General features: G+C 37.6%; 1 protein-coding gene and 1 long non-coding RNA gene across 3 annotated transcripts in view; one reads left to right on the top strand and one right to left on the bottom strand.

The window, feature by feature from the left end:
• The window catches only part of adamts7 (a disintegrin-like and metallopeptidase (reprolysin type) with thrombospondin type 1 motif, 7), a 141,150-nt gene that overhangs the window by 15,691 nt on the left and 100,506 nt on the right, over nucleotides 1-24,953 (bottom strand). For both annotated transcript variants that reach the window (XM_028014791.1, XM_028014792.1), the window contains exons 22-23: nucleotides 20,099-20,245; nucleotides 18,661-18,823 (exon numbers count right to left, since the gene is read on the bottom strand). In XM_028014791.1, the coding sequence (XP_027870592.1) occupies nucleotides 18,661-18,823; nucleotides 20,099-20,245 (310 nt within the window). The remainder of the gene's footprint in view (nucleotides 1-18,660; nucleotides 18,824-20,098; nucleotides 20,246-24,953) is intronic.
• LOC114143063 (uncharacterized) lies at nucleotides 3,386-5,802 on the top strand. The gene is made up of 2 exons (XR_003595153.1): nucleotides 3,386-4,803; nucleotides 5,474-5,802. It is a non-coding gene; the product is annotated as an uncharacterized LOC114143063 (long non-coding RNA).

Here is a 24,953-nt window from a genome sequence, read left to right as displayed (position 1 = left end):
AACTCTGCATTAGGGAATGAAAATATTTATCCATGAAACTCCTGCTTTGACTGACGTACAGTAACCTCTGACTGCTCCTTTGTTTTTCACACACAAAAAAACTTTCTGCTACAAACCACATAACCATATTCAACCTTTGTTGTGTGTCTGCTACAATGACGCAAATGAACCCAACATTGTGTTGCCTTTCTTTCGATTTCACATTATTGGCATGAAAACCCTTTTCAAATGCCCATAAATAAACTGGCATTGATTTATTCTTCAACAATAAAATTACGTCCACTCTCTGATTTAATAAAGTCAATAATACACTGTCCTTGAGAATCCTTTCAGTGGAGCAAAAAATATCATGACATGCTTACGCATCCAGCTTCTTCATGTGGTACACCGAGGCAGGAAATGACGAAGAGCAATCAAAACAGCAGCAAAAAAAGAAGACGACTAAACAGTGATATCAAGTAACAAAAGAGAGAAAACATGGCTGCCAGGGAGATTTTTCTTCCCATCAAATGTGAGATCAAGGTCAAAGAGGTCACCCGAAAACGTGCAAATACCATAAAATAACAAGAAAATAAAGTAAAATTAATAAGAATGTGATTGTTGACCTCTAAGTTAGACCTTGACATGTTTTGTAATACAAAGTTTTAGATTTTTAAAAATAAAAGGCAGCATTTAGTACGTGTACTTTGTTGCATTTGGCAACATTTTTTAGCATTTTGCCAATGTGAGCAATGTTTGTTTGACAGATTTCAGCAGCACAAGCTGCAGGGCACAGTTTAGTTTGGTTCTCCTCTCTCATTGCATGTCTGCTTACGGAGTGTCCACAGAGCACATCTCTCATTACGTACAGAAGATTAAACTTTCTTGACGCAAACCCCCCCCCAAATATATATATATATATAGTATATACCAGAGGTGGGGACTCGAGTCACATGACTTGGACTCGAGTCAGACTCGAGTCGTTAAAATCACGACTTGAGACTTGACTTGAAAAAATGCTCAAAGACTCGGACTTGACTTTGACTTTCATGCCATTGACTTGGGACTTGACTCGACTTGAAGCTGTTTACTTGAAAAGACTTGATATTTTTTACTCAAAAGTCTTAAAATTTAAAACACATTATTTATAAAGTGGCATCATTAATTAATTTCACTCATTCCGTATCAATATGCGCAGACCGTCACTATGGTTTTCCTCTCTCCTTATGTATGTATGTGTACGTAGCTGCAGCACAACCAATCAAATTAACAGGATTTGGACGTTTAAAAAAACGCGGCAAAGCTACAGAGCTCAGGGAACGAAATACGAAATAACCGCTCGAATATGCTTCCGCGAGTAATTTCTTTTGGCTACGTAGGTTATGAACTTTCGACTAAAAAACGAACTGCAACTTGTAAAACATGCAAGAAGAGAATATCGGATGGAGATGCCACGACGTCCAACTTTGTCCGGCATTTGAAGCTTCACAAAGATCGGTAGGTGGCACTTTTCTTTTGCTGTAAGATAGCTGACTTTAGCTAACTTCGTGTTAGCATGTGTACTCTGGGTTAAATTGGTGATTATTTACCATAAATCCGGTCCTTCAAATGCCTCCACAAATAATGTGCACCGTGTTAGCTCAGGAAGCCGGTGGATAGTGAGCAGGGCTCCGGAACAGAAAGCAGATTCTGGACCTGAACACAGGGAACAGAGTCTCTCTGTCCCATCATGATGATGAGCCGGGTCTAGTATCATCTAAGGATGGTTGGTGTATTTGAAGACATCTACGTTGGGAAATTATATTGACAATATATTGTTTTGACAGGTCAGAGAAAAGAGGAAAAAACTGCTGTTATGGTTCTTTGTATTGTGCTGTGGAAATGTCAGCATTTTCGTCTTTTTTTATTGAATATCAAGTTTAACAGAACTGGGCAATAAAGTGGTCCAATTTAAAAATGTTTTTTATACTTTGTGTTCAGCTACACATGTTCTATCATTTGAGATAAATACATATTTTAAAACGAACAAATGGTCTATTATTTGAATTTTTTGTATAATTGCAAATTATAAAAATAAAATAAAATAAAAACGACTCGAAATGACTTGAAATTAAAGGTTCCTGACTTGAGACTTGACTCGACTTTTGCCTGTCTTTACTTGAGACTTGACTCGGACTTGAGGACAAAGACTTGAGACTTACTTGAGACTTGCAACACAGTGACTTGGTCACACCTCTGGTTTAAACACATACATATAAATCTATCTATCTATATATATATATATATATATAGTATATATTGAATTGGAAAGAGTGATATGTGTTTATACACATACATATAAATTTATATATATATATATATAGTATATATTGAATTGGAAAGAGTGATATGTGTTTATACACATACATATATATATATATATATGTATATATATATATATATATAGTATATATTGAATTATTAAGAGTTATATGTATATATGTATACATATATATGTATAATGATGACATTAAAAGTGTCATTTTTATGACACTTTTAATGTCATAATAAAAAGTTTGAGGCTTTTTAATTATAACAATTAAAAGGCCTCACATCTGTCTGTCTGTCTGTCATTTTTGTAGGAAAACTGGAGCACCCAGAGAAAACCTTTTGTTTAAAGCAAGATTATTTGATTTTACTAAGAGAGCAAATTACAATGTCTGTCTGTCTGTGACTTGTGTTTTTAGAGAAACTGGAGCACCCAGAGAAAACTTATATTTGAAGTAGGATTACTTAATTTTACTAATAAAGTGTCTGTCTGTCTGTCGTTTTTGTAGGAAAACTGGAGCACCCAGAGAAAACCTTTTGTTAAAATGACTAACAATAACGAAAAGTGATAGTCGCTGTTTTCACAGACAGGCAGAAGACAAAAGGAAAGACTGGTTTGAAGATCGATCGATCCATCCATCCATCGATCGATCGATCGATCGATCGATCGATCCATCCATCCATCCATCCATCCATCCATCCATCCATCCATCCATCCATTGTCTTCTGCTTGTCGGGTCGTGGGGGCAGAAGCCTAAGTATGGAGGCCCAGACTTCCCTCTCCTCAGCTCCAGGGGAATCCCCTCGCATTCCTTGGCCAGCTGAGAAACAATTATTCATTTTGTATGGGAATGGATGGGAGTTTTACAATGTCATTCTCAGTCTCTTGGCAATCCTCAGGGAGGTGCATAGAGCTAGAGTCCAGTGAGGGAAGTCTGACAGGCGTGGTACTGCTAACCTTCTGACGACTCAGTGAAGATCTGCAAGCATTGCTGGTTCTTCCCGCACAGGACTTGGAGCTGCTTCTCCCTGGTCTTGCTGCTGGCAGAGTCCCCTGAACAGGCTGTCTGCATTTCTGATGGCTGATTTTCTACTACTTTCACCTCCACACACTCTGTCCAGCTCAATTAAGGACAGCATGTCTCTCCTCTCAGCCTCACGAAGTTCCTTTTTCTCCTGCTGTTTGCGTCGTATCTGGGAACCCCACGAATCAATCAGACACATGTTAGCTGCAGCTTTTTTCTCCTTCTCCAGTTTTTCAAGCTTCTGCTCTGCAGCTTCCCGATGTTTAATGTCTTCCATTAACTTTTCCTCCATAAAAGTCCTTTTCATATCTTCTTTTTTCTTTATAAGTGAAAGTTGGTCGTACACGATTTTTTTACGCATTTCAAGACTTCTGTTGTTATCAGCAATGTCACAGTGAGTGTCACGATCTAGAACGACCGATTGATGATGAACAGCTCTTCCTGGCTCAGTAACGTTGTTCTGTGTCTTCAGGTTCTGCTGAGCCGCCTTCTTCTGTCTACTTTCCTCACCTCGATATCCAGGAAGAACCCCTTGCCTTTCAGTCCTGTCCATTTCCCTCTTCTTTTTCTCTTTGCGTTTATGTCTGGCAGCCAATTCATCAGCCAGAGGGTTTTGCGTTGGAGTTTTCTGTTGCTGCTGTATTTTATGTGACAATGTGGCAGTCTCATCCTCGTAAAACATGTCACAATGCTTTTTCTGTAAAAGAACATCACATTTCTTTAGTACGTCCTCTAAACTGTAATCACTAGATTTCTTTTTTTCTTTGGTACGCAGAGTCTCATTCTGTCTCAAAAATTTCCGGCATTGCTCTTTCTTCCGTCTACTCGTCTCAATTTCCTCAGTTTGATGGAGTCTATCTGACTCCATCATGGCAGCCCTGTATTGCCTTTCAAGTTTAGCTTGTTTCTCCTCCTTCTGTTGTTTATATTGAATTTGAGCATCCCAGGTATCAGTCAGAGACTGTTTTATTTCATCTTTCTGCTTCCTTTCTCTTTCCTCTTGCAACTTCTGGAGTAACTGCTGATTGGCCCTCTCTGCACAACGCTTGTTCTCCAGAAGAATGTAATTGGCAGCTTCTTTCCTCTTTATTTTGTCTAGATTGTCGTAAACAATCTTCTTACAATCCTGTTGAGAAAGGACCTTTTCAGGAAGCCTCATCTCACGCTGGTGTTGAAACACAGATATAGAAGGAAAGTCTTCATTTGTCTCCCGCATAGCCATTTCTTTAGAAAAAATGTTCTCCTCTAAAGTGTCTTTTGCAACTTCTTTTTTCTTCAGGTCCTGTATGATGGGTTTCTGTTCTTTTTTACATGACAAAGGCTTCTTAAACTGTTTGTCATGTTTGTCTTTCCCAGTAACCTCATTGCAATTAGCTGTGGACACAGCTCTTTGTCTCATTTTTTGTTCATGTTCTGCATTTTTTGTATATATCGTCCAGTATGAAACAACGGTGTTTGAAGATTTTTCCTGCTCTCGAAGTCATAAAGCTTGGTACGGTTCTTCATTTGGTTGTATCTTCTTTGTCCTTACCATAGGAATAATAATCTTGGGTAAACGAGGGGAGTCCATCTTCCGTTTCTGTCTCACGGTGCAAAGAGAACAATTCACTATAAATCCCCTGGGTTCTGCAGGTCTGGCTCTAGAACACAAGTGACAAACTATTTAAGAGGTTTCAGAGCTGATGTCATAGACCTATGACACAAAGCATCTGATCCTAATGACGTCATCAGTTAGGTAGAAGTGTAACATCAGTTGCTATTGCTATGGTAACCAGGAAAAGCTCTGAAGTGATTCACACCTTCTAGTAAAGGAGATGTTTCAAACTATTAAAACATTTCCAAATAAATTCATTCATATTAAGACAAATGAAACTTTTCCCAACAATTTAGACTAGTTTCTGCCAATGTGGCTGTAATTTCAATAGGCTTAACAATGCAAAACACAGTCACCTGGTTTCCCATTAAATCTGCTCAACAGTGTTTTCCCCATCAAAAGACATTTTTGATGAGGAAAAGTGTTGGTTGAACTCAGGTTAAACTGTCTCTCATTTAGACATCTTTAGCGCTTTGTTCCTTTATCTCATTTTATTTTGTATGACACATGACTTCCAGTTTTTGATTTGATGTTATTTTATTTTTATTTTGCTCTATATATGTTGTAGAATGGCAGCTTAACGGCAGAAAGGAACAGAAGATTAGCGGCCCTATTGATAGAGGCACAAGGTATGTTTCTTTTGTAAATGAGGATGGTTCTAATTTTTTAATCGATTGAAATTGTGAATTTGTTGTATATAAACACTAGGGCATAGTTTTGAATTAGAGTTGATATTTTTAGAGGTGAACATTATTTTTAGTTGAAACGTTCTGGTTGTAAGAGTGTGTTTTTGTAGCTTACACTGTCCTTTTTGTGTGTGTGTGTGTGTGTGTTTGTGCATACAGCTATTACAGTGAAACTCAGGGTTTACTTCCAATAAACAATCCTTCATTTGGGGCTGGGGGTGTTGCACTCTTTTTTTTATCTTTAATCCTATTAGGCGTGTGCTGCTGTTCATGCTTGTATACATGTGTGGCCCAGTGTAGACAAATGAGCCAAACACATTCAACTGAAAAACGGAAGTGGGTTTTATTCCCGACTGTCCTCAGATGGAACAGTATTAATTTTGGTTTGATTTGTATGGCAGCGCATTGCTATCACACTGGGAAAAAAATATTTTGAATGCTATCACGCTATAGCGTGATACTTATCTTAGACGTGATACGTATCTTGTTTAAACGTGATAATTGTGTGTCCAGGAAGTGGCGGAAATTCAATGTTGAACTTTAGAGTATGGAGCATTATTATCATCGCAGATACAGGAGCTTTACTGTTCATTTTAGGCTGCTTTCAAACATCAGTGTTAGCATAGCTGGCACGTGTCATTCTTTGGTATTCCTAGGCCTGTCCCGATAACAAATTTTGCTCAACGATTAATTGTCTCAGAAATTATTGCGATAAACGATAATATTGTTTGAAGACCTTTTTACACTGATGTAATGGAAATGATGTAATAATGCATGCGATTTCCTGCCAAAGATAGATACACTTTATTTTCAAAAGAACACTAAACACTGGAACTGATAAACAAAATAAACAAAACAACCAAAAATAAAATGGATTCTCAGTCTCCATTAACAAAAAATTTACTTGAAAAAAAACTAAACAACATAAAGCCAAAGTGGAAATAAATACTGCATTCAACCAAAAGAGTGCAGATTATGAAGTCCGTATACTATGTTGCCCTTCAGTAATAATTAGATTTAAATAGAGAAAATGGGCACATCGACTACCTGATGCAATAATTCACACTACAAGGTTTTTTTGCCCCTATTTTTCCCCATAAGACAATGTTAGAACGCCGGCCGTTCTAACATTGTGGCTTACGATTTCGTAACAGATCATCCTGTAGTGTTTGGTGTGTTACGGTAGATCAGGGGGCTCAATACGTCGATCACTGGAAGGTTTTGAGTTGATCTCGACAGTTGGTGACAAACTGAACACCGCCAGGACGATGAGACCAGAACTTCCTCTTCTGACACGTTTATCAAAATATTCACTAAGGTCCTAAACGTTTGTAGCTTCATTAAAGAATTATATCAACAAATAATAATCAGAGGTGTGACCAAGTCACTGTGTTGCAAGTCTCAAGTAAGTCTCAAGTCTTTGTCCTCAAGTCCGAGTCAAGTCTCAAGTAAAGACAGGCAAAAGTCGAGCCAAGTCTCAAGTCAGGAACCTTTAATTTCAAGTCATTTCGAGTCGTTTTTATTTTATTTTTTTTTTTATTTGCAATTATACATAAAATTCCAATAATAGACCATTTGTTCGTTTTAAAATATGTATTTATCTCAAATGATAAAACATGTGTAGCTGAACACAAAGTATAAAAAACATTTTTAAATTGGACCACTTTATTGCCCAGTTCTGTTAAACTTGATATTCAATAAAAAAAGACGAAAATGCTGACATTTCCACAGCACAATACAAAGAACCATAACAGCAGTTTTTTCCTCTTTTCTCTGACCTGTCAAAACAATATATTGTCAATATAATTTCCCAACGTAGATGTCTTCAAATACACCAACCATCCTTAGATGATACTAGACCCGGCTCATCATCATGATGGGACAGAGAGACTCTGTTCCCTGTGTTCAGGTCCAGAATCTGCTTTCTGTTCCGGAGCCCCGCTCACTATCCACCGGCTTCCTGAGCTAACACGGTGCACATTATTTGTGGAGGCATTTGACGGACCGGATTTATGGTAAATAATCACCAATTTAACCCGGAGTACACATGCTAACACGAAGTTAGCTAAAGTCAGCTATCTTACAGCAAAAGAAAAGCGCCACCTACCGATCTTTGTGAAGCTTCAAATGCCGGACAAAGTTGGACGTCGTGGCATCTCCATCCGATATTCTCTTCTTGCATGTTTTACAAGTTGCAGTTCGTTTTTTAGTCTAAAGTTCATAACCTACGTAGCCAAAAGAAATTACTCGCGGAAGCATATTCGAGCTGTTATTTCGTATTTCGTTCCCTGAGCTCTGTAGCTTTGCCGCGTTTTTTTAAACGGGCGTGCTTAACGACAAAATCAGGGGTTTTCACCGACTGGGAGCTTTAACTCAGCCTGTTGAATGCAAGTGAAAACCCCTGATTTAGATCGGAGCGGCAACGACGATCTACCGCAGGGTGCTCAAACTTTTCTAGACCAAGATCTACTTTTTCTCTCACCAGCCGGCTGAGATCTACCTCTCATGACACGAAGACATAAAAATTGTAAATTAAACTTTATTGACTTATTTTATATGCGAATATACATCAGTTATAGCAGAAATAATAAAGTGATAGAAAACCTAATGCAGTATATTTCTTCCTCAGTGAGATTCTCCTACCGTTTTACACACTCTCTCTCTTTTGTCGTTAAGCACGCCCGTTGCCGTGGCAACCGCCTGCGCCCCGCAAGCGGAGCTACGACGTTAAAAACATAACATTCAGTCCGTTACGATGTCAAGTTTCCAGGCTTGATATTTATTTCTCGATTATTGGTTGATTAGCTAATGTAAACTCCTGCTCTGCTAGTCAGTCGGTCTTTGAGTCGCCTTTTTTTTTGCTAATGGAACTGAAACGCACTGAATTGCGCAACACGTTGTTGAAACAATAATTACTGAGAATATAAATTTTAACAGGTTTTGTTGATTATTATCAGAGGTGGGGACTCGAGTCACATGACTTAGACTCGAGTCAGACTCGAGTCTTTAAAATCGCGACTTGAGACTTGACTTGAAAAAATGCTCAAAGACTCGGACTTTGACTTTAATATACTGCATTAGGTTTTCTATCACTTTATTATTTCACAAAGATCGGTAGGTGGCACTTTTCTTTTGCTGTAAGATAGCTGACTTTAGCTAACTTCGTGTTAGCATGTGTACTCCGGGTTAAATTGGTGATGATTTACCATAAATCCGGTCCTTCAAATGCCTCCACAAATAATGTGCACCGTGTTAGCTCAGGAAGCCGGTGGATAGTGAGCGGGGCTCCGGAACAGAAAGCAGATTCTGGACCTGAACACAGGGAACAGAGTCTCTCTGTCCCATCATGATGATGAGCCGGGTCTAGTATCATCTAAGGATGGTTGGTGTGTTTGAAGACATCTACGTTGGGAAATTATATTGACAATATATTGTTTTGACAGGTCAGAGAAAAGAGGAAAAAACTGCTGTTATGGTTCTTTGTATTGTGCTGTGGAAATGTCAGCATTTTCCTCTTTTTTTATTGAATATCAAGTTTAACAGAACTGGGCAATAAAGTGGTCCAATTTAAAAATGTTTTTTATACTTTGTGTTCAGCTACACATGTTCTATCATTTGAGATAAATACATATTTTAAAACGAACAAATGGTCTATTATTGGAATTTTATGTATAATTGCAAATAAAAAAAAATAAATAAATAAAAACGACTCGAAATGACTTGAAATTAAAGGTTCCTGACTTGAGACTTGACTCGACTTTTGCCTGTCTTTACTTGAGACTTGACTTGGACTTGAGGACAAAGACTTGAGACTTGCAACACAGTGACTTGGTCACACCTCTGGTATATACTGTAAATATATACATACAGAAATGGCTTAATAATCATGAGTCATCTTTGACAGATCTGATTACTACTGACGGATGTCCTCCGTGCAGCCGAAAGCAGGATCAGATCCAAATTCAGTCACATTGTATTTACCGACTGTAGGTGGTTTTGTTGGTGGCCACACTCCAAAAGAAACTCCTGCCTCTCTTTTTTTGTACCAGTTCCTATCTGTATCAGATTTCTTCTGCCTTTGGTTTAGCCAAATTGGAGGCTGTTTAAATATCAGTTCATTGCAATGCCGAGTTGATTTGCCACTATGCGGCACACACCTCTTGCAAAAATAAATCCTTTGTCTCTCAAAAATCTTGGCGGTCATTAAAATCTCCATCCAGCAAACATGAGGCGAAATCTTAAATTTCAAATTCATTCGTCACAGTCTGATTGTGAATTATTTGAAAAGATTTGAGCCCCTTTAACTGTGACAAAAATGCACAGACATAAAAGTAAATCAGTAAAGAAGGCAAATACATGTTATCAATGTAAATTTGGCCAATGATTTGTTTATGTAAAACTACAGTTTGTGCGTCTGGATGTGATGACAGGATCAGAGGGAACATGGATGATAAACATGTCTGCCACTTCAATTTCTTTCAAGGACGCATCGTTATGCAGCTGAAACAACCATAAACTATGCTTTAAAAGTTTGGATTTGAGTTTAATGTGCAGTAAAGTGGAGAACTCCATTTAGTAAAGCAATTTACCTCTTAATAATAAATTATTCAAGAACAAAACAACTCCTAAATTCAAGAGATGATCAAGTGCCGTGTCTAAACTCTGAGAGCTTTAAACTGGATCATTAACCACTTGGTGCTGGCAGCCGCAAAGTCAAAACTTTTCCCTCGTAAAATACCAAAGTTAACACAGTTGACAGATGGAAAATATGATTTTAGTAACAACAGAGGGAATTTCAGCTGAAGAATCTGCCATGCAGAAGATAATTGGAAGAGTGATGCATCTCTGAGGTTCTACTTCAGATATTTGCTCAATGATTGTTACAGTGTTAGATAGGGAAATGAATCCCTGCATTGCATCAACCTACGATTCTGTAGGGAAACTGCAGATGCAAATACTAAATCACCTGTTAAGTGTAGTAGAGGAATAATATTATAGCTAATACTTTACCGCCTGCCTCTTTAAAAGAGACAGAGCTGCCAACCATGATTTATGCTGTTGATAGAAATGGATCGGAAAATGAGACTTAATAGATCCTAATAACCAAACTTAATGTCAGCAGTGGTGGACAACACTTTATTGACCTCCGCCTGCATCACAAGCATATGTTCAGTCAATGTGAAGGAAGCACACACAATAAGTCTGCCTTTATGTTTTAAACATATATGCATTTCTAAAACCGTTTCCTGCCTAATGGGACATTAATGGCCTATAATGTTCTGCTTTATTGTCTGGCTAACAAAAGATAAGTCCAGGCTTTACTCAACTGCATTTGCTCTAATTTTCTTGGTATTATAGCATATTGCGCATTATGCTGCATTCACAGCTGTTGCTCTTTTGGCTTTTATGACAGTGCATCCTTATGGTTTAATTACAACGCTAAAAAAAAAAAAAACAACAAAAAAAACCCCAGCTGTTGTCTAAAAAGCTTTCAGAAACGTTGGAATAAGTTGCGAGCAGCACTGTTATTCTGACATAAACCGAGCTGGACACGGAGAGGCGTGATATGTTTATACACACCGAGGTTTTAGAAAATGTCAAGAAAGGTCAGAACTGTTATTGGCTCTGACATTTCATTTAACGGTATCTACGTATGGCTTTCAAAATAATATGCAGAATTTGACTATTGGACAGTGAGGCTGGAATGAGAAATCCATACAATCTTATTTACAGACAGAGCTTATTTATCTTGTTAAAAAATAACTAGTCGTATTAATGGATGTATATTAATACAACAGCAACTGCCTTTAAACACAGTTCAAAATGTGTGGTTTTGTAATACAATGGGAGAAAGAGGTGCAAAGATCGCCACTGATGACTTGTTTCATTTGATTTAATTATTAAATATAATTAACTACAATTAAATATCTTGAAATGTTACATAATTTCACAATATTTACAAGAAGGGCATAATTTTTTTCTTCACGTTTGTACAATTGACAGGTGTACTGCACATACTGTTGTATGTTACCATTCCACATCACAGTGTGTTTAGTGTCTACAGATTTGCTACGATACAGACTGCTACAGGACATCCTTCCTACCCACAGCCAGCAGCCTCTAACAACAACTTTGAGAAATCTTGAATAACGTTTAATGTCCCTTTGTACTTTGGAAACCGAATCAAATAGATTTTTTCCCAAACTATAAAATACTATTATCTTCGGTACTCCTTGCAACATTGTATGATAAAGTTAAGCTCAAATTATTATGGTTTGCAAGATTTGAATCAATGCTCACTCACTCAAGAAGTTTGTTCTAAAAAGAAAGGGCAGAGGAATATTCAAAAGGAATCAATGAATTTAAAAGAGGTTTTATTTCTGAAAAAAAAGCAAAAATTACAAAATAATAATAGTAATAAGCTTGGAGCTATCACTCAAGATAAACCCGGTTAAACAGCTGGTCATTAATTATGAGAAGGGTTTGATTGCTGTATTCCCAAACAAGATTTTCACGTTGAATATTTGTATTAAAATGTACATAAAACCAGATTTACATGTATAAAAGTGGTTCAGTTTTTACAGTATCCTTTGAGAGATGCCCGTCTCATTTACTGTCAGATGCAAAGGGTTGAATTAAATTGAATAAGCAACATTTTTCTGAGTTTTTGCACTGAAACTAGCTAATTTGGGTGTAAACTGGGAAGCTGATTAAGACCAAATTCATCCACTTTACACATTAGTGTTACTTTAATATTTATGATCCAAACATGTAGTTTCAGCTTTCGCAAAATACATCCAATAAAGAAAAAAAAAAAAAAAACTATGGCTCCCTCTGCTCAGACAGATGCTTGGCTTTAACTTTATATCCAAAAAATAATCAATTATTCACCATTAACCTGAAGCTGTTCACCTTGTAGATTTTCCAAATGGTTCTCAGGAGCAAACCATCTGGAGTGCTGCATTTCCTTACTGCAGTTCAAAGCAGAAATGCTCAGCCACGGTGCCGACTGTTCGCCTCCCTCAGCATACAAAAACAACATATGCGTCTGCTAGAGAGGTTCATTAGTGTTTATTTTCAACCATTATCACTTAGTACGAATGAAAAGACAAGTCTGTCAGAAAGCTGACAGTAATTTATACATGACAGTAATTTATACATGAACGCTTTTATATTAAGCTGACAGAAACTTGCAATCTGGACTCAGATATAAAAAAAGCTTCATTCCTAACAGACGAGCCCTTTACACATCTTAGAAACGCTACTAAAGCAGTAAAAATGAATAGCAAAACTGGGATACAATTTGTTTTAGAATCGCTTAATATGTTAGTTAATATCATTTCAAAATTGTAAGAATGCTGCTTTTAATATTAGCAACTTTTAGAAAAATATTTTATAGCATACTGAGGAAATAACCTGCATAGGTTATGCCAACATCAAACTATGTGTGTGTGTTTTGCTCCAGAGTTTGTTTAGTTTTTATGAATTTCATCAGACCATTATGTAAATGCATTTAGTTCCAATAGTGTATGAAATAAAATGTAGCATTTGAGAATGTGGCTCATCTAATTTGATCTCTTTTTCTTTTTGAAATGACAAAACATTGTATAGGACGAACATTGCAACCCAGAGACTTTGTACACTTCAAACATTTTCCACTGCTTTGAAATTTTCATCATTTGGTACATAAGTGTTACTGCTGAATCCCATGTTTTTGACGCCGTCTGCAGTAAAAAAGCCCTATTCACTTTAACAAGCTGAACACCAGGAGTGGCTGAAATGACTTCATGTCCTGATTAACTCTGCCAATAACCATTTGACCACTTTGGGGTCACTCCGGGACTCTACAGACCAATCAAACTAGTCGAAAGCCAGTTTTCTGCAACTTTTAGTCAAAAGCAACGCAATCAAATGACTGAATTGCCTCATGCTGACAGATTTTTGTTGACAGAAAGCCTGCATGCTTTCTGACTGTCCTGGCATAGACCCGTAACCTTCGAGATCAGTCATCAAAACAGACATTCAACATAAAAAGTATAAAATTCTAATTCAGGGCAACTTTTTTTGTAAGCTTTACTGGCACAAAATTGAAACGCTAGAAGGAGGAAGGAATTAACACGATGAACTTGAAAACTTTCAAGCCATACTTCTCTTATTTAGAAAGACTTTGGTGGCTGCTGTGTGTGTATGCATCTGAATGTCTGCAGGTAAGACAGTTGAGAGTATTCCACACACATATCTAACTCTTCTGTTTAATCTCTAAACTCAAGGTTGAGTCTCTACAACTCATACATTTATGGTAAATAGAGTCTGTTTCGGCACTGGGTTCATGAGTTATGTTTAATTCACGTTAGTGGTATTCTTGTTCAGGTTAATGGGAGTCAAGATATTATCATGAAGAAACATCAACCTTGCGTTGGTTTAGTGTGGACTGGAGTCAAAAAAACAAAACCTTCCGTCGAAATGTTCAGACTTATTTTTCCTTCTGACAACTAATGCTAGAAAATATGCAAATAACAGCAGATGTCTTAAGAATTTGTCAAATTTAAAATCCAATGTATTTGAACAAACAAGAGAAAAAAATCTGACTGATTTTTGTAGATTAACATCATCCAACAAATGCACTGTTACACAACCTTAAAATTATTAAGCCAATTGAACAAATGCTGGTTTGTTTCATGCATTGGTTTCAAAGATCGAAAAAGTTGTTTTTTTCTGATTTAAGTTCTGTCAAAAGTTTTTCTTTGGAAGTCCTATTGTTCTACACTCTGGAACAATATTTAATCGGACTACAATTATGAGTTCCTGTTAGCGCCCTAACAATGACCGTAAAGGTATTGCTTCCTAGTATTTCGGCGAGGAACTATGAATGTGATTTATTCATTTTCAACCTGTGTGTGAAATGAACTGGCTCTTGTTGAGGTCTGTCAATAACAGATCAAGTTTACAACCTTCTAGACTATATAGATTATTTCTGTTTATAACGGGGATGTTTTCATTCCATGAACAGGGAGAACTGAAAGAAAATGCCAACTTTCCGCTGATTAATTGCAGTGCTTTTAAAAAAGTAATGCACAGGGCTTTGACTAAACTACATAATATACTTTGTTTAATGAGCAAGTCTTAAAATAATCCAACATATTACACATTACATATTATAGAGAAATTCTGACTATATTGTCAAGTAGCTGCTAATTCTGTATGCATTAGTTTTTTATTAACAGCTATCATTAGCAAATCACTAGATTGTGCAATTTTGTACCGCTTCCAGTTGTTTGGACATTAAAATATTCATTACCAAGTATGAAGGGATGCAACTCCTCAGACGTAGTCTTCTGGACATCAGTCATCTCAATATTTCCATCCCCCGTTTATTAATTTTACCATGATTTGTTATTGCGGTACAAACAAAGACCTGTGGCATCAACACATGCAAATACAATCATCAAAAAAAAAAAAGAGAAGAAAAATGCAACTATCTAAACTACTTTATATACAAATTAAATTGTGACAGACACAAGCTGGCTCCAATAAAGAGGCATCAACTCAGAACACACAAGCACAACGCAGGCCGCTGTTTGCTGCTATCAGACGCCTCACATACTCATGATAACACTTTTATACCTCTATGTTTTCAAAATGTCAGCCAGGCTGGCATTCAGTTTCCAGCGGGTTGCCCTCTGAGGAAGACTAATTTCATATCTGATGGTATAAACAGAAATGCCAATGAACAGTGGTGGCCTACATCTGACAGGGTTAGTGGAAAACATATTTAAGATTTGTTTATTTATGCAAGGCAGGCTTATCAAATTACGCTTTTCATTTTTGCTTACGTCAATTATTTTTTTTACAAGAAATGTAAAGCTAGACAAACTAATTGCTTCAACAAGCATAAACACCTTGATCGTGTATCTGAGAATAAAATATTCAGGTATTCAAGAGTCAATGTCCACATGATTAAGATTTTACTTTTGCAGTTTGTAAATAAATCATTTGTGTGTTTTTATACTTAAAGAACATTGTTTTCCAGTACATGGGAAATTGCAGGATCAGCTATTTTCTAAATTGTTTGATTTAAACTCTTTTCAATTCGATTCAGTTGAGCTTATGTAGATACCAGTAATAATACATAATAATTCAGCATACAAGGAAACTTGCTCAAATTCATACACAGAATGTAGAAAAATGCATTCAAAAATCAATCAAATGCAGAAATATCACACAGATATATTCAAATGCTATTAAATATAGTCTAACACAAACGTATAATAAAATCCCAGTGGGTGAAAAGCCCAGTTGATTTCTGGGGCTTTTTCAAAACTATCCCCTGGAGATTGCAGTCTACTTTGATGCTTCCAATTTTATAAAGTTAATATATATACATATATATGTTGTATACTCTACCAGCTAAAATTGTAACTCCTGGAGCTCAACGTTTGAATCGTGCAGCTGATCTGGTGGTTACTTTGTGCTTGGGTTTCTCCATGGCGATAAACTATTGCTGCCTTCTTTCTGCTGTTAACTTTGAGTAAAACAAATAAATAAATGCACTGATATACACAGCATGCGAGCTCGGTGGTATATTCATCCTACACAATGGAGCCAGTAAAACCCTCTGTAATCAGGCTATCGCTCTTAGCATTTACCTGAGCTAAACAAAACGTCAAACGTTGTGCACAAATAGGAGCTTTTTAAAAAAAAAATTATTTTAGACTTCAAACATCCATCCACATCAAAGCCAGGAATGCACTGAGCTAAAGTTTAACTTGTGAATCTGTAGAAAAGTTTCAAGCACACACACCTGTGATTTCACTGTTCTAAATAGTCGCCTTGTTCGCACCGTTTTCCTCATACAGAAGAACTTCAGCTTATCGAACGCGGGCCTCGTTAACAATGAAGCTCATTGAGACGAATCTAGTCAGCTTCTCCACTGGTCTTGTGATGTGGCCTTTGAGAGCGAGAGCGGCCGGATTCCAAAAGATAGCAGTAATGCTGAGAGCAAATGTAACAGAGTTCATGCAATTAAAAATGTGAGATTTTTTTCTAATCTTGCTATCCCTAAAGCTCAGATTCAACGTTGCACCCACACAGTCCTTCCAAAACCATATTTTAGCGATTTTTCATATCGTATGTCAAACTGTCGGAGAAGAAAGACGAACTGCCTCCTTTGAATCTTGGAGGTTATCTTTTACATTCTGCTTGGTGCTTTTGTCATTTCAGCTGTTAACCATAACAACTTTGATTGATATTGAAGGAAATTGCTTTTGTTTAACATTTGCTTTATCACGCCGAGGTGCATAAACATTTAATGTTCCCTTGGAAAGTCACTGAGCAACAAAACAATTCATCAGACCAGAGCGTCTTGTTCCACAGCTCTGTGGTCTAAATCTGATGCTTCTTTTGTTGCCATTTTCGGCGTTTTACAGGGGCCAGCCTCGGCGCCCTGACCGGTGTGTGGCTAAAGCAAACATATGTGCCACAGACTGCGATGCACCTTCTGTTAGAGCTCATCCGTGTGATCAAACAGCACAGGACAGCATTCACTCTCCCCTCCATCAGTGACCCCGGAGTAGGTTCACCTACAGGAGACCCCCCTCACAAGAGCAGCAGCTCTGGAGATGCTGTCCAGCCTGTCCCTTTGTCAAACCTGCTCAAACTTACATTTCATTTTACCTGCTTCTGACACATCAGATCCGTAGAGGAAATGTTCATTTGCTGTTCGAAATACCCCATCTTCCACATATGCCACAAAGACGTAATCAAAGTTACTGTCTTTACTTTTGGTGGTTTTAATTATATGAATTCTAACTGTAGGAGTGATTTTTATTTTATTTTTTTGTCCAGACATCCATCACAAGTAGATATCCTATTCGTGGACTCTTGTATAGCCTTTAATAAAACACAATGAAAATTAGCAGGAGATGGATTATTTTATGAATGCAAAAGTATTTTGAGGAAATGTTGCTGACCTCGGGCGATAGTGAGCAACATGACGGGGAAAAAAAACAAAACTAATGTCACTGATTTAGTTTCAACCAAAGCAGCATCATAAAATATCGAGCCTCCTATCAAGGGTGACAGGTGAAAATAACAGAATGTGGAAAAATCACCTTATGTTGACCTTTAGAAACAAATTTTCAGGTCAAAATCAAGCATAGAGAACAGTAGCTGCTGGTAGATAATTTCTCCACATCCTCTATCGTTTTAGAAAAAATTATAATAAAAAAAACAATGAAGTCTTCTCAGCTTTCTGTGATGCTTAAAGCAAACGGATGACTGAGAAAACTCCAGAATCCATCTGTAGGTTTTCCACTCCGATCCTCTGATTGAAATTGATGTGAAGTGGATCACTTCAGGTTTTCTACCCACTGCTGAAGGATTTCTGACCATTTCCTCCCACTCTGCTTGTCTTCCAATCCCATGACACAAAATGCAATCTGTGACTCGAGATCACATATTACCCAGAAGAACTGGATGCTCTGTCTTTTTTCATTATTATTATTATAATTTCTAGTTTATTTCTGCTGGTAAAGACAAAAATGTCGATATAGTCTACAGGGGTCTCAAACTCCAGTCCTCGAGGGCCGCAGACCTACAGTTTTTAGATGTGCCACAGGTACAAAACACTGGAATGAAATGACTTGATGACCTCCTCCTTGTGTAGATCAGTTTTCCAGAGCCTTAATGACCTAATTATTCTGTTCAGGTGTGGTGCAGCAGAGGCACATCTAAAAGTTGCAGGACTGCGGCCCTCGAGGACTGGAGTTTGAGACCCCTGGTCTACAGAGTCGGCGTTCAGTAAATGAGACTACTGTTGCATGCAACAGAAAAAGGTTTCTTTCACAACCAGGAGAAGTTATTGTGAATTGGATGATCCCTCTTATTTTAAATAAGGATTAATCTGGAGGAGCAGAGCTCTTAAGTGCCCTCAGCTGCTGGCATAATATGTATAATTAAATTCGATTCTGTCCACCTGAATGATTTTCTTGGAGTGAAAAATTATCTGCAGTGCAGGAGGCAAAGTGACAACAGCAAAAGAATTAATAAAATTATAATTTGATTTACTCACCAGAGGGATCACTCTCGCAGTCCCGGACGTTGCACTTTTTGGTGTCGTTAGGCTTCAGCTTGTGGTCACACTGAACCCGATCCACCTCCTCTGAAGCCTCGGTCCTGGTGTCGACGCATTTGATGAGCCGATGCTGCAGTCCTCCTCCACAAGAAGCCGAACACTGCACACGGAAAGATTTCACAAAATTTTCACAAAGAGAAATAATCCAGTTCACTTTCTTTTGTTTGTTTTTGTTCGAAATGGTCAACGTTGACAATTTATCATTTAGGTCTGCAGTGTGATTTCCAAAGTCAGAAGTTTGAAACCGTATTATCTCTAGTGTGAGCACGTTTTGTTTCCATTTCAATTAATTCAGAACCAGAATTTACATAACATTGGCCCAGAGTGCTTTGGATAATGCGATACGTCAACTGAGGATAAGAGTCTTCATCTTTACAAAAAGAAATAATGCAATCACTGAGGTATTAGGCAGCTGTGAATAGATTATAGGAAGGAATAAAAGAAGTACAAAAAGTTTTGAAAGTAATACGTCTTGGTGGTTCCCAAACTTTTTAATTTGGATGATTGGAGGAGCAGCATATTGTGTGTTAATCTCGGATATATCCTCCCATCTACAGCAAATCCAAATATTATTTATACAACTGGAAGGTTTGGATTTTAATTTCTCATTTTGGTTGGAAAAAGTTTGAATTTTATGAATTTAATTTAGAAATGGCAAGTCAAGATATATTTATAGTCTGTTCAGTTGAACTCTTTGATGGTATTAAAGAAATATAAACTCAAGGCTTGTTGCATGCTTCCACTGGTACTTTGAATATTCATCTTTGGTGCTGAGGTCGGAAGGCCTCCTTGCCATCACCCTAATCTTTAGTTTAGCGACACTGGTAGGGTCACTTCAGAACCTTACTGCTTCTAATCAGATGAAACATGCTGGTGAAATAAATTATTACTTGAAATATAAATCTTACATGTGAACCTACAATTCTGGGATTGATTAAGAAGATCACATCTGGGGAAAAAAAAAAAAAGATCTCTCTAATAATTATGTTTAGATATTCGGGTGAATTTGAACAGAAGGAAGATATTATAATGAACAAAACACTCTCTCTTCAGAGAGAAATCACTGTACCGTGCAATGATTGAAATGTAAACCGTGGAGAATTCTGAGATCAAATTCTAGACTTCTGAGCAAGAAGGTTTCACATTTTCCAATCTAGCCTTAACGAAAAACATGTGCATGTGGAGGAATATTACAGGATTTATCATGAAATGTTCATGGCAGAGATTTTTTTTTAAAAAGGATGGGAATGACAAATTCATTGGCTAATATCCATGATGTCAAAAAAGGGGATTCTTCTGCCCCTTTAGAATTAAGAAGGAATCAACAATAAAATTGCTCTTAACTGAAGTTGGACTGAATATTGCGTTAGAGTACCTGTCCCCACGATCCAGTGAGCCACTGAGCACAGGGCTGGCTGTTGCAGGACTGAATAACGCTTGGCTGAAGGTCTTGGTCGCATCGATCATCCTCTGGACAGGTGACGATGCGCTGCTGCTCACCGCCTCCACACACCTCAGAGCACTGAGAAACACACATCATCAGACATAAGTAGTCGGTACACATTTGTGGTTTGGGAGAAGTGATCAATTTGTAACCTGATGGTGAAAAGGAAAAAAAACAAAAAAAGAGGTTTTAAAAATGTATCGCACACACGTCAAACGGACAGGAAACTTGCTTTAACTCCTCGGGTCCATAATGAAAGATGTCTCACAAAGAAGAATCACCAATGTCTTGCATGAATGTGATTCTGCTACTTTTTTTTTGTCTCCCTCCATTGGGTTTTGTGAGGCATCTCCAGGAAAAAAAAAAAAGTCGCACACTGCAGCTTTTGTTCAAATCTCTGTTTTGAAGTCACGCAGGAATGATGTCATGTTTGTGCAGGAAAAAGAAGAGAGACGGGCTTGTTACAGAAAACAATTTCTAAACTTCTAAAGAATAGTTTTTCTGCAACATTTATAAAACTCAGGCTGTGCCTCAGAACCTGGCGTCTTTGTTAATCAGACAAAGCAGCGGCTCCGAAACACCACTCTGTGGCAAGTTTGAATCTTTATTGAAATCACTGAAATCTATAGTGTGCCGACACATTGTTCAGTGTAAACGCTGGACACAGACTCAACCACAGAATACTTTTTTCCTCACAAATAGAGAAAACTTAAAACTTGTCCATGAAGGCCAAATTGCAATGTTTTGTGACCAAAAAATATGAAACACAGTTAGTGATGGAAAAAAACAGAACTGTCCCTTTGGTGGGATGAAGATAGGGGACAAAAATATGGGTGATATTTTAATACAGATCTGTCTATTGATTTATAGATTGATAGTTTATTGTACATGAATTACAAAGAACAAAAGTTAAATGGAGTCCCTATTATTAACTTGAAGCCTCCTGGCGTCAACACACACACACACATATATAAATAAATGAAGATAGAAAATAAAAAGTATTTAATTCATAAACATAAAGTAGAGATAAGACCTTTTTAGACAGAGGAGTTGCTTATGGTGAGTAAAATATATTTCTTATATTTCAGAAGACCAAGAATATTTTAGCAGTAGTTTATAACCCAACATGCGTTTTTTTAAAATTGACTGTTCAGATTATTTTATTTTGTAGTTATGTTTATATATTTTTAAAATTTTATTTCTAAATTTCCAACACTTGCCCATAACTTTAGACTTTTTGTTCGTCCGATGAGTTCATTTCTGAATAATAAATCAGATGATCTGTTCAGTTACTTTAGTAGACTTCGCCAAATACTTTTTGTTGTATTAATTATAGATAAGATTTTGCCATGTTAGTTTATTCCTTTGTATTTAGTTCCTTTGTATTTCTTGAATTTTGTTCTTTGTGTTCATTTCATTTCTTAGCTTTTCTTGGTTTATGATGTCCTCTTCAGTTTTTCTCTGCCTCCAGGTTCTCCTGTATCTACTCTCACCTTTTCCATTCACTTCTTTATCCCCATGTGTTTCACCTGATCTGCCTCTCATATGAGCTCTTGATTCTTCCCTGTTCGGCGCCGGATTCTCTGTCTTCATGCCCAGATGCACATCTATTTCCTTGCTCTGTTCCATATGCCGTTTTTCCCGTTGTGCTTATTAAATTTCATGCCTCTCATCAGTGGCTGTCTAGGGATTGACGCTCTGTCTCTTCACCACAACGCTTGACAGGTTGTCATGGTGCTTCTGTGTGTGAGCGGAGCGTTACAGAATGGGAGTGGGAACGTGTGTCTTTAATCTTGTTGTTTGTGGTTTTATTTATTTATTTTTGCACGAAGCGCAGCTGTAAGGGGAGCACAATGATGGGGAAACGCAGACTAATATAACACCTGTTATAACTCCGGAAAAATGTCTCGGTACGCACCAAACTTTGGAAAGAAAATGTCCTGGAACGGTGAGGGGTAATGTGAACCGGCGCATGCTGACCCACTTAAAGTAGTGTGTGTAGCAACTGAGAGTTACATTTGCTAACAATTTAGGACCGTTTGATTAAAGCATCTCAAAATTGGATATATGATGATGATACAGGAACAGGTGGATGTCAAAAATGGTAAGGCTTCACAATCTGAGAGAACTGCAGAGAACAGTCCTCCACAGTCACCTGTAACAAGGTAAGCCGAAAAAGGTCACTGCTGGACAAGCTGACTGAAATAATGGAAAATTGAGGGGATGGAAAACATGTGGTAAAAAAACAAAAAAAACAAAACGTATACAGGCCAACAGCCAGGATTAAAATGCAAACCCCAAATAAGATTTTGGGAAAGATTCGCAAGGTGTAGGCTGATGTTCTTCAACCAGGAAAAGGGCAAAAAATGTTGCATTTGTTGTGTTAAGCTAATCCTGAAGCAGAGACGTTTTTAACTGCAGCTTACTGAGGAGAACATCTCAGCTGAGCCACAGGCTTATCACATGCATGCCACAATAATTCATGCAGAAGGAGCACAGAGTGTGTGTGTTCTGCACCGTACATAGACATGGGTCTACGGTGCTGATTTGAAAAATATTTAAGCTTTATTCCAACATGTCAAGACATAATTTTCTTGTTGAGCTATTAAAGAGGCTCATCTGGACAGCTCTAACAGTAGTGACTGTGTTAGAGCTGACTGCACTGTACTGAGTCAGCTCCCTGTTTTTCCACAATGCCAAATCCTTCACAAATGCAATTTATTTCATCCTCTCCAAATGAACACACACACACAGCAAAACACACAGCGCCAAGCAACAAATGCAGGATTCTGACAGTTCAGCATCCGTCCCGTCTTGCATCAGTGTAATAAATGAATATTCAGGAATTCCCAGAGAAAGGTTCACCAAGCTAAAACGGATCTGACAGCAGTGTGTTTCGGCATTGCAGCAGCTCAGTGATTTACAAAGATGAGAATGTTACCGACACAGAGGCAGTCTGTTTCTTATGTAACACTGTGCAATAAGGAAACGAGCACATTTAAATATAGCTTAAAGGTCTCAGGTATATTTCAATCAAACCATAAAAACATGCAGATATTTTTTCTATAACATAAAATACCATACAGTTTTTGATAGATTTCCTTCAGAAGGATCTTTCTTTTTTTTGAGAACTTTGATCGCATTCAACAATTTTCAGCACAATTCATGGCCATGACAGCATATATTCTGGGTTTTTTAAAGAATGGGAGAGGTGGATAAATGAAGAATAATAGAAGACATCTCATCTGCAACTGGTGAGCAGATGATTCTGAGAATTGCATCTTTAATAAAATCCAGCAAAGATTTAATACCAGACCTGACAGATGAGTCACTTGCTCTTCATCAGCTCTGAGAATACTTTTCCATGTTTGCCTTTATTTTAATCTAGATTCAGCTGAAGACATTGGGATAGATTCTCTCATTCTGGCTAGGAACACAGCTTCTGAAGGAACCATCTAATTTAAAATTGGTTACATATAAATTCATTTCTGAGTATTAGGAGTCTTTCTGCCTCAAAGATTCATATGTCAAAGTTAAGAGGCTGAAAGAAAAAGTTCACTCTTTGAAATAGTTGGGCGACTTTGAAAAAAGATGTTTCAGTAATAAAACAATGACAGATATTATTGCCTCTGTGAAAACATCCGGAAATCCCCGGCTAATTCCAAAACAGATTGTTTACGTTACAAAAAATAAATTGATTGCAAAAGTGTTAGCTGGATATGTGAGTGCTAATTAGCAACACAGAAGAAAGATTAAGTGAGCATTTTGCTACATAAACTATCCAGAAATCATCCAAGAATAACAAGTGACTTTATGATATAAATGGGTAAAGAGCTCCTCACCTAAAACCTTCTGTTAAGAAGTATGCAGGAATTTGAAATCTGGGATTACAAGAAAGAAAAATAAAACCTGAGAAGAGGACGCAACTCAGCAGCCAAACCATTTTTGTGTCCTCAGGTAAAAATATTTTTGTTTCTGCCGATTGTGTTTTTAAAAACTCCTGTAACAAAATCTTCAATCGTCCCACATGCTTTTACTCACAATACCCATCCTCTTTTGTGCATGTGAACTTTTCAGGGCCCAAACATGTTGAGGGGAAATCTAACTTTAGCTCTACTTATAGAGTTTAACATGGATACAATTTTTTCGAGGTGTAACTGGACATGACAAAAAGGCTGAGAAGAGAGAGAAGAGGAAGACATGAAAATGGCCCCGGGGACGGGAAGCAAACTGGGCACCAAAAGGTAAAAAAAGTATAGTTCCTCTCTGTTAACTATAATAAAATACTATAGCCACTATATGTGGTGCAGCTGCTCTAACAGTGACCCATGTGGCGTCCCAATCATCACCGATCTATTGTTGACAATTCATCACGAGTGAAACATGAACTGATTATGTAAAGTGAGCCTGGGCCAATCACTTCATGACCCGATAAAAAAGTGAAGGACCTCAGACGGGTCTTTTCCCAGGTGTTTGCTGTCAAAGCCCTAACGAGGACATTGTGCTGAGGACAGGTGCAGCGGCTCATGGAAACTCCGTGTTTCTCTTGTGGTTTGCTTCCACACTTTTCTGCAGCGCAATGCCAGGAGCCAGAGGACTTTGAAATATCTTACTTTTGCATGATATGCTGCTCTCCACCAGTTATCAGACTGCTCTCACAACATGTTAGATTTTGGTTGACCACCGGACTTGGAGCTGGTTGGTTTCTGACCCAGAAGGTGTTGGAGAAGGAGGAAGGAGTGAAAAGCAGGACTGTTTTTAAGTGCAGGTTCTGCTAATCCTGTGA

This window comes from Xiphophorus couchianus, chromosome 4, assembly GCF_001444195.1.
Source record: "Xiphophorus couchianus chromosome 4, X_couchianus-1.0, whole genome shotgun sequence".
In the NCBI taxonomy this organism is placed as follows: Eukaryota; Metazoa; Chordata; class Actinopteri; order Cyprinodontiformes; family Poeciliidae; genus Xiphophorus; species Xiphophorus couchianus.
The sequence above is the reverse complement of the archived record's forward strand: the minus strand, read 5'-3'. Positions and strand labels throughout refer to the sequence as shown.